This window comes from Thunnus maccoyii, chromosome 10, assembly GCF_910596095.1.
Source record: "Thunnus maccoyii chromosome 10, fThuMac1.1, whole genome shotgun sequence".
NCBI lineage: Eukaryota > Metazoa > Chordata > Actinopteri > Scombriformes > Scombridae > Thunnus > Thunnus maccoyii.
Genome location: NC_056542.1, coordinates 26642857 through 26653862, shown reverse-complemented (window position 1 = coordinate 26653862; position 11006 = coordinate 26642857). Strand labels below are relative to the sequence as shown.

The window sequence follows — 11006 nt, the reverse complement described above, 5'->3', positions numbered from 1 at the left end:
AATTAAAACAACACTTTGAAACACTTAATTATAGCAACCTAACAATTTATTGATCACACATTTCAGTATTTGCAGATATTTAGTGTAATACCTGTATGTCAATAATGAATTTACAGCGCACAATAACTAAAGTATGACCACACCTAGTAACATCTTTACATGTTTACATGCCATAAATACAATTTTAGACAAAAGCACATAAATGATTATTTAGTGGTTGTTGGTGCAGGAATCTTCAGAATCTGCAGCACACTTCGCAGATACCGGGGGTGCAGCAGCCGCAGCAAAAGCGACACTTAATGCCACGTTTCTGTCTGTTATACGGCATCTGTGTGAAAGAAAAGAGACATGAGCGAGGTGTTTATCTCCAGCATTATCTCTGACTCTGCTCATCTTCTTCTGTGGAGTGCATCATTGCACTTTGTAGGCAAAGCACATCCACTTAAATTTGAATTAGCTCAATGTATTTGACCAAAGTCATTCAGTAAACTTAACATACCTTCCATGATTCCACAGATGTCTCTTCATGTACAGCAACTGGACTGTCATTGCTCATCGCTTCTTCCAGCTCTTGTTCCTGTTAAAGAATTCCGTATGTTTACAGCAGGAATCACATCTTAGCTTTCTGACAAAACATTAGATGTAATAAGAAAATCGAACTAATGTTAATTATATTGTTACTCACTCCGGTGACTGGGACAGCAGAACTCTCCTGAAGGAAGATGAAGGTGAGCATGATGGCCACTGCAATTGCAACACTGAACGTCTTCATCTTCAGAGTGTGTGAGTGGTTTAAGTAGCACCAAGATTTCTTCAGATCCTGATCTTGTCAGCTCTTTTCACCTGTCTGATGTTGAGTGTGCTAAATGTGCTGGTATTTATACTCGCTTGAGCATCTGTTGCTTCACTATTGACAGCATGTACCTGCTTCCGGGAAAAGGTTTGCATCACTCCTTGAGTGATGGTTATAGGAAATTCCCAAAGATAGGAAATAGAAAGTTCTTTGTTTTCACTGTCTGTTCCTCAATATCAAATCAATCATTAACTTTTCTTCTCATTGTTTATGCATTTATGCTTTTACTTAATCTGTACTTCAAAGCAACTTCATGTAACAGATAATGAAGAACTGAACATGTTTGACATACAAAATGAAAATGACAGCTGATGTTAAAGCTTTTAATTTCTCATAACATTGCTGCAATAGTATCACTGATGTCCTGACATATGTTGCCAGTTGTTAATAAATCCCTGTTATATATATAACAGACTGAAACATTTTAAACAGTGTGATGAATAAAGAAAACTGTCAATTAATGCATAAAAGAAACACTAAATGTTTTTAGATTATCTATCTATCTATCTATCTATCTATCTATCTATCTATCTATCTATCTATCTATCTAGATTATTTATTTAATTACATCATCACGTAAACACCTCAAGATTAATTCATCATGTTGTGAGTGATAAATCAATAATGGCAATGACACTAACAAGGAAAAACTGTATTTAATGATTAACTGTGGGCTATTTACATTGAAAAAAAATCAAGGGTCAATAAACTTTATAACTTCAGTCTTAGTCAATGCAGTATATTGTGCAATAACAAAAATCCCTTACTGTGCCACACTCTGCCTCTTTTACTAAAAACCTTGTTGAACCCTGTGCTTGGTTCAGGTGACCACAACATCAGTGTCAACAACAGTGGCATGTCTGGTTCCACAGCTTCTGGGATTTAGGCAAGTGCCCACTACCAGGCCTTGAGGCTGAAGCCAATGCAAGTGCAATGTTTTTAACCAGTCATTATGGTCTCAATCGCTAAATTCGAGCCCTCTAATGAGTGTGCTGATGGTCATTTTGGAAATGATTGCTCTGTTAATATGATATGAAGACTTATAGTAGCTTTGAAGTCTGCTATGTAGACATTGACAGCTGTGATTGACAGTTTGCTCTATTTCTTAAAGTTTAATGTTAGATAATTGTGATACCTGACTTTTCATGTAGCAACATCATTAGATCAACATTTCAATACTTTGACTTATTTTCAAATACCTGCAAAATGAATGAATTTTAAATCAAACTTGGCTTATACACAACTAAACAGACTAAAGGATGGGTTCACAGTTTTTCAGGTCTGTCTTAAAACAATACTCAGGTGCCCAAATGAAAATTGAAATAAGTTTTTCTTGCTGTAATCATTCCTCCTATTCATACTGACCAGTAGAGGATCCCTTCATAATGCACTTTCACTAACAAAGACCACACCATTTGAACGGTATAGAAGTAGATTTATTTGGATTGTTGAGAGGGTTCAGGATTGGTGAGGATAGTGTATGGTGGGCTGGATGCGGGTCGAGGAGAGGGATGAAGGGGGTCGATTGCCGGGGGATGAATGGGAGCTGAAGGTTGGTCCGGGTTGTGTACGGTGGGATGATGGGGTCGAGGAGAGGGATGAAGGGGGTCGATGGCGTGGGGATGACGGGGACCAAATGGAATCACGAAGAGGCTGGAGCGTCTAGGAACCCGGCGGTCGAGACTCAAGGTGGGGGACACGTGTCTCGATGAGCTTTCTGCCTCGTCGTCCCCCAAAATTAACTTCATTGGACTAAGTGAGAATGGGCTCTTTGAATGTCGCTGAGGTAGGTATGGAATCTTGGGAAGACTAGCGGTCGAGAATTTTATTTATTTAATTTTAACAGGTGGTCTGGCATTTCTTATTTGGAAGTGGTTGAAGCCGCTCCACTGCGGAAGAATTGGCCAGAGTACGGTTAGGAATGTGGACTGACCTTTGTCGATGTGGGGAGACAGGTTGCCTGTGCGGAGAGTTTGGTAGTGGGCCAGCAAGTCTGAAGTGAGGGGCGAGCATTTGGCATAAGCTGTGGTTTGGACTTACAGATAACATGCTGAAGTGTGCGTGGAACAAGGCTAGGTATGGTACCCCTGAGGACAGTTTCATGGAGACATTAGTTTGGCTGGTGTAGACGTGTATTGTGGAAGATTTAATCTTGAGAATGGAATGGCAAAGGTGGTGAAGCAGGAGAGGGTCAGAACGTTGAGTGAAGGGAATGAAAGACTGTGGGAGGCATGGAAGCTGAAAATGGAGGGAACGGCTTTCAGGCGGGAATCTGAGTCTGATGCCAAGGATTTAAATTTCTAGTTTATTATGGTCGACAATGATGTAGTAGGCTGTATGAACGAGGATGACTGGAAGACCGCTCATACCCCCAAAGGAGGGCTGCAAAGATGACGTGGTACAGTTCATAGAGAGCAGAGGGGGGGTGTGGTGGGGACCATTCAGGAGGCTGATCGAAGGCGAACCACCTACTGCTGCATCCGATAGAACAGGAGGAAATGGAATGGGTCCAGTAGAGGGAGCACTGTGGCTCGATGCGACTGTGGCTGAGGTAACAGCAAGACCAGTAGCGGCTACGGGAAGAGAGAAAAGGAAAGAGCTGCAGGGGCGGGTGGAGTCAAAATCGCTGAGGTAGCTGCAGCTAAAGGAAGGGAAGAGGAAAGGGTGCCGGGATGAGGGGATGCATGTGCAGGGGTTGATTGTGCAGCCTGCGGACGCAGGGATGAGATGAAAACAAAAACAGTACAAAATGGAGGGAGTTAGAAAGGAGGGAGCTCTGTGGCTTCCCTACGTATCAACTAATGATGAGGAAAACCAGGCTCCCTGAAGCAATGAATGGACATGAAGTGATTGCAATGAAAATTGTTCACTGCGGCAAAGCAGTTGATATAGTCAGTCAATGTCACTGAAAATGAGGGCATGCCCTCATGTCCCTCAAGACGTAGGGATGACTGTCTCCTCGAGAACTTGCCGAAGGTGAGCAAACATCCGGTCGAAGATGTTAATCGCTTGGAAAAGAGCCGCGTCCGAGTGGGCCATTGCGTGGATGCGTGTGGAGGGTCTGGATCCCAGCTGATCAGAAGCATGGTGTCTGAAGGAGAAGGATTGAGGTGAGGCACAGGTGATTGAATTTAGTGAAAGAGAGGCGCGTGGTCTTGTTCCTGAACCTTTGTTAGTAATAACAAAGTAGTTTGTTTGTAATAATAACTCCATTATAATGTACATGATGGGGGACAAAATCCACAGTCTTCCTTCTATGTAAAAATGTATTTAAAAGTTTATCTGAAACTAATATGATGCTTCAACTGTCCAAATTAGTCAGTTGAAAGATCAGCAGTTGTAGGTATGACCCTGCCTTCCTATCAGTAGTACTTTGAATTTAATTCACTTTTTATTTGAATAGTCTACAGTTTTGTTTTGAACACAGCTGCAGAACTTTGTTTCTATAAAAAATACAGTGCAGTGGCATGTTTCCACTAACCTCTCTCACACAAATACTGAGAGACATAACCACATAGCTCACACAGTAAGTACACACACAAACCTATTGGCACTCTTGTAGCATCTGCTCTCTAAAACTGTTTTTATGTTTACGCTGAGACTGGAGGCCATTGTAAATAACAATCAAGCTTCGGCTTTGCTAATACTATAGAAACCACTACCACTATAGACTTAATGTATTGACAGTAGCAATAAGGCGATTGCAAATGCATATTCTGTGTTAAAATGTCACTTTCCACACATTATATAAGTACCATACAAGTTTATTGTGATAAAACACTGTAGTATATGCAGATATTTAACATAATACAGTATGTGGATGATGAAGGCACACATTAATTAAAGCATGACCAAATCTACTAACCACCTTATCAGCTCCTTTGAGTTCTTTCCCAGATGGCTGAGTGTGCAAAGTGCGCTGGTAATTGTTTATACATGGGCCACTGTTGCCTCATCACTAGCAGCATGTACCTGCCACCAGGAACCGGCTTGTATCAGAGTTGTAATGGGAAATTTATACATAGATATATAGTTATATGTTAATTAATTTAAATATATTATTAATATATTATAAATATAAAGAGGTTCATTGCATGCAATGCAAACTGATGGGTGAGGTCACACCTCACTATGTCCGTCTTTATGTACAGTCTATTTTTGTAACTGTCTGAAAGCAGCCTCACTGTAGTCAGCTTGCAAGTTAGTAATATAAGTAATCATGTCATCTGTTTCTGAGAGGCATCCTCTCTTTTGCAGGAACTTGAATTGGTGAATAATTTCTTTTATTTAGCTGAAATAGTTTGAATGGTTTTACTGGGACTCTTAAAAATTGAGCTCAACCCAAAACTGAAATAAAGTCTAAATTAAATTTAAGATATGTAAACATGCAAACATGATGAATGATAAAAATGCTTGTTACATTTCAATAGTTATTTTCTGAGTTTCTTTTATTTACATACTGTATGTTAAAGGAGGTTAAGACTGTTTTGTGACTGTGTGTGGGGAAGTGAGAGTTTGTTGCTCAGTTTACAGTTGTTTTTTTACTACCCCTGTTTTTATCAGTACAGGAGTGAGGCAGAGAGTTAAAAGGCACCAACATGAGAGCAGAAAGAGAGAGAATGATAAGACAGACACAACAAGTGCAGCAAGATAAATAGGTGACCTACAGCAATCAGATATGAACATACAACAGACACTAAAGATCATTATTTTCTTCTTTTTATTTGACTTATTTTTCTGTCTTTATTTCCTGGAACCTGATTATAAAGAGGCTCCAAATGTGTCTATTTGCAGCCTCTAATTTGTATCATGCATGATAACACATTGTGGTTATTTGACTTAATTTAATCAGGTGCATCAGACTGGTTCATTATAATGCTGTTAGTCTCCTAGTCTGTGTGACATAAATGCTTAAACACAAGAGATGCATTTGACTCACAGTTAAGAGTTAGGTTACTCACAATGGACAGCAGACCTTAGAGACAGAAACATACCTCATGAGTATCCTCTTATGATCTGTCAAGTGTGCATATTCATTGCTAAAACAGCACTTCCACACATTGTGTTTTACTTCAATTAAAGTTTATTGTGATAATACACTGTAGTATCTGCAGATATTTATCAAGGTATGTGGATGATGCAGTCAACACCACTGAGAACACACCACTACAGCACGACCAAATCCATTTAATTCAGATATTCACAGCAACAAGTACAATTGAAAGTGTTAAAACTGCTTTGAGACAAAAGCATAACAGATTAACATTTAGCCATAGTTGTGGGCATCCCAGACTGGTGCAGGAATTTAGTTATTTATTTGTTTGTTTAAAGTTATAATCTCGAAGATTTCATTTAAATAAATGTCTGTTAAGTCACTATCTATCCCCAAATGAGGTAACACACTGGTGATTAAGCCCATGGCCGGCTTGCATTTGCAGTATTATGATTATTACACATTGGGTGTAGGTGGTGACTTTCCCGCCATGTATTCAAATCAGCGGAGCAAACACAACAGACTTGCTCCTCATTTGCTTTTGTGTTGAGTGGCTTATCTTTTAAAAGCTTTTTCTGTAACTCGCGAGGCTTTTACTGCACGTACAGTAACTGTCTCTCTGCTGCGCTGTGTGTGCAGCACACACAGGGAGGGCTGAGCCCCGCCCCTTGCTGCTCCTCAGAGCAGAGGAGAGGAGACAAAGTAGTGTGGCCATAAATGACAGCAAAAGACAGTAAAGACTCTCACACTAAGCTGAATGAAACAGGTGCACATAAATTAGGTAAGTAAGATAAATAATCAGTCTCGGCTGCATTTATGGTGGCGCCATATCCTCTCTTCTCAACTCCACTCATGTTTCAACGAGGGCTCCTTGTGTGTGTGTGTGCTGCACACACAGTAGAGCAGAGGACAGTGAACCAGGTGAAGTACTTGAGCTGATGACAACTACACTCATTACGTTACTGTAAGAACAATAAAAGCCTTATCTATGCAAAAGAACAACACACTTGCAATCACCGCTTATCGCCATATAGTGCTGCCAAAGAGCACGAAATGGAGATCTTCGAGATTATAACTTTAACAGGGACAATGCAAATTAATAAACATTGCTGTAAATGTGCCCGAGTTGGCTAAGAGGCTATTTTTCATCTGTAGTCATGTCACAGAGTCAATACTCAGGTGCAGCACAAACCGCAGTTAAATCTGGGCTGCTCGCAACAGTTCCATGTTTTTGCCTCATCACTGGCAACACTAACCTTCTTTCAGGAATGGGCTTTGCTTCCCTGCCCTGACTGATGCTGGGAAAGGTAATGGGTCATTTTCTGCTTTTAACTGTGGGTCATATTGTCTGTTACACAACAACAAATCAACCACAAACTTTAAAATAAAAATATATGTGTACCATATTTTTGCTTCTTCCTGAGAGAAATAGGACAGAATTCTCACAGCAAGGTGCAAGACTGCATGTGTCCAGCTATTTAACGGATGACTGAGTCGCACTTTTTTGACCTAGGTAGAAAATCCTCCACCAAGGAAAGGGAAACCCTGTTGAATATCTTTTGCTCAGTCTAAAGGATGCAATTACAAGCACTCAAATGGAATAATTAACCCTAATTTTCAACAATTTCAGTTTTTGCATAATACTCAGGAACCTGCAGCTGAACCAAATTAATCCTCTTGAGAGTAGCATAATAGCAGGCAAGATTCAAAGCCCCTATTCGATAAGATTTGTATTGTCACAGGTGTTTTGCTAAACAGTATAATTTCAGTATTCTCAAATACTCATTGCAATAAAAATCCCCTATTTCAGTCATTAACTGATAACACTGCTGACCCATGGTTTTGCTGGTGACTGTGATGTAAGTGTCAACAACCACAAATGGCTCTAACTCTGTTGGCATCCGCCCATATTGTGTTAATATGCAGGTGGAGCATCTTATCTTTGCAGCTTATCTTTCAACCACAATGTGTAGCAGCACATCATGTCCAGTCATGATTAGCAAGCCATTTTGCTGGCAATATTTTAGTGAGCATGACCATATGGAAAAATCTGTGTAACACTATGACACCTAGAATCCCAATACGTAAACCATATGCTGAAGTGAAATCTGAACCCGCACTTTGAAACTTCAGGATAATTAATTTATTTTCCTGTTCAGCTTGGGTTTTATGTTTGGGTTTTTGCCTGCTGTAGAATTAAATTTCTCCCAAGTTGTGAGAAAGTTTTCCTCAAGGATGTCTCCCAATTTTGTTGCATTTATTACAACCTCTACATTCAGAAGCCTTCCAGGTGCTACTGTAGAGAAGCATCCCCACAGCTTGTCTCTGTGGAATGGGATGGTGCATTTCTGACTCTCCTACCTGCCTCCTGGCCAACACTACGCTAGATGTCATGTCATTTTCTCAACAGCCATAAAACTACTGTTGATGCATACAGCAGCGAAGTGCAAACAATTCTTGTTGTACAGAATCTCTCATATCAGCTTGAGAGCCCTGGATCTTGTACAGAGGCGCCATAGACCTCTTGGTAGCCTCCCTCACAAGTGCCTTCTTGTACAAATGCCCAGATGTACAGCAGTCACATATTCTTTCAATTTTGTTTTATGATTGGAAATTTGGTGACATGGACATTTTATGTCATGGATTTGTTTGAAATGTTCCTTTGTCTGTCTTCATGATTTTTATTTCTTCAGGGAATTAACTAAAACAGCTGTTTGACCTTTCAGACACAGTTGTATTTAACTTAAAATTACTTGTCAAACCCTGATTAAACGTAGACTACTTACTTACACAGCTGCACCAGTGAAGATTTAGCTGTCAGTTCAAAGGAGGCCGATGTTATGCAAGAATTTATTTTGTGTTTTATATATGTCCGCACATAATTTAGACTGATGTGTAGAGATCTGTTTTGATTTTGATGTGAAACTTTTCAGTGTAAAATCTACAGCCACTGTGTTTTAAAGAGGACTTATTATCCTAATTTCCAGCTCTATATTTTTTATTTTTGGACTCCACTAGAGTAGCTTTGCATGATTCACAGTTCAAAGAACTCCTTATTTATCTTATACTGGCCCTTTATGCAGCAACTCAGTTCAGCCTTTCTCTGAAACAGGCCGTTTTGGATTCAGTGGTGTCTGACTGTTAAGGCCAAGATGGGACACAGAGCTAGTGTGGGGTGGCCATGGCATTGTGAATCTAAATGAACAGCAGGTGATCAAAATGTGTAAATACAGATGTTCAACACATTGCATTGCTTAAACCTATGCACAGATAAACTCATGTTAGCATCATTGTAATGTTTGTACTGGGGATGTGCAGAGGGCCCAGTATTTGTGTTTGTATCTATATGTGTTTAGGCAGCAAAATTATTTATATTTGTATTTGTATTCAAATAAAACTGGAAATAGGTGTAAAAATCCATCCAGTTTTTGTTTTTATTATGCTTTTAATTTTAGGATATTTAAGTGTTTAAGTGTTTATGAATAAACTATCTCATGAAGGAGGTCCCCACCCCGGGTTTTGAACTCGAGTCTCCCAGATCATAGATGATAAACTGTCATAAATTAACTGTTACTGAGTTTTAAGCCACATTTTTATGATAAACATTTTAGATCTTGTTCATTTTTATCAATATCTTTTAACCAGATGAAGGATTTTAGCCATCGGACGTCTGGATCATAAATTATCAGAAAAACAAGATGAGCAAATGTCAGCAGCAGCTAGGCTCACACAGAGCCCCTCCTGGATGTCCTCTGTCTGCCGAACAGCATTGGAGACACACTGATGTTTTTACATGAAACTGCTTTATTCAATGTTTCTACCGGTTTTAATCCCTCTGTATGTTTGTTTTGGAGAGGAGGAGACCTCTGTGGATAATTCGGTAAAAACCTGCTGAACGTCTGGAACTTAAGTTTCAAGCTGAGCAAAGGTTAGCGGCAGCTCAGCTCGCAGCCCATACTTACATCCTGTGTCTGCTGGACAGGATTGGAGAAACACTGATTTTTTTATGTGAAACTGCTTTATTCACTGTTTTTGCCTATACATTCACAGACATGTGAATGTATAGGCCACATATATCAATGATGGACATGAAAAATAAAGGCATTTAATATCTGAGTGCTAAACACATTACTATTATTCTCAATATGACTTCAGTCTTAACAGTAATAATACAGTATCTTGTGCAATAACTACAATCCTCCTCACCCTTCGCTCTCATTTACTGAAAACCCTGTAGGTCACATGACAACAAGTTCAATGTTAACAGACAGTAACATAAATGGCTCCGCATCTGATGGAATTTAGGCTACCCATATTTCATTTGAAGAGAGGAGGATTGTCACCCTATAATCACACTTTGAATTAGCACATCATGTCCAGTCCTTTTCATTGCCTCATATTAAAGACCTGACAGTACTGAAATCAAAGAGGCACAGTCTCATCCCACATTCCCAAAGTTGGTTGTAGCTTAATGTTAGCCATCAACACTTAGGTTTGTTACTGCTCCATCAGTCATGGCCATAAAGTTTTCTCAAAAAGAAACTGTGTGGAAGCTTTGCCAGAGCATCATGGAAGGTGATAGGAGGCAGACTCAGAGAGGGTGATTCATTTTGCTGGTGCAAAAAAACAAAAAAAACAACTAATTGTTCCACACCACCAGTGGTTCAGACACAAGTGCATAACTTGGAGCCTGACAAAATGGATTCTCACATGATCTCACAAATCCAGCTGCCTCACAAGGTAAAAAATGTGCACATCTCAAGTCTATTTTTTCAGTTTGTAGACATGCAAACATAATAACAATATATTATTACTTATTGCATTTCATTTAGTTGTGACACAATGTGTTCCAGCTACCGCATGTTAAAGAAGGTAAAAGATGTTGGCGATAACTCTGTGATGAAAGGTTTAAGTTTCAGTCAGAACTGTACTTCTGTAATACACTATATGAAGTTGCTGTTTACCATCCTGTTTTTACCAGGACGAATGTGGGCAGACAGTGAAGACAACAGGAGAGCAAACAGAGAAAGATGAGAGACACAACAAGGGAGGCAAGAGAACAGGTCACACACCAACACTACATAAACATTCAAAAGTGAACAGTGCATATTAATACAACCAACAGAAAATGGTTAACAGCACACACTAAAGAGAACCTAT

At 39.6% G+C, this 11006-nt stretch overlaps 1 protein-coding gene across 1 annotated transcript; it reads right to left on the bottom strand.

Moving 5' to 3' along the window:
* Window positions 1-133: 133 nt before the first annotated feature.
* LOC121905853 (hepcidin-like) lies at window positions 134-780 on the bottom strand. Its single transcript, XM_042424402.1, has 3 exons — window positions 686-780; window positions 500-577; window positions 134-328 (listed from the first exon to the last, which is right to left on the bottom strand). Exons 1-3 carry the CDS (start codon window positions 770-772, stop codon window positions 236-238), a joined length of 258 nt encoding a protein of 85 aa, XP_042280336.1. The 5' UTR covers window positions 773-780; the 3' UTR covers window positions 134-235.
* Between the last annotated feature and the right edge of the window lie 10226 nt (window positions 781-11006).

Excerpts from the sequence above, each read along its gene's own strand:
- LOC121905853 (XM_042424402.1), bottom strand. The coding sequence starts at position 772 with ATGAAGACGTTCAGTGTTGCAATTGCAGTGGCCATCATGCTCACCTTC. Across the intron at positions 578-685 it reads CTGCTGTCCCAGTCACCGGA|GAACAAGAGCTGGAAGAAGC; the intron begins GTGAGTAACAAT and ends ATTCTTTAACAG. Across the intron at positions 329-499 it reads CATCTGTGGAATCATGGAAG|ATGCCGTATAACAGACAGAA; the intron begins GTATGTTAAGTT and ends TCTTTCACACAG.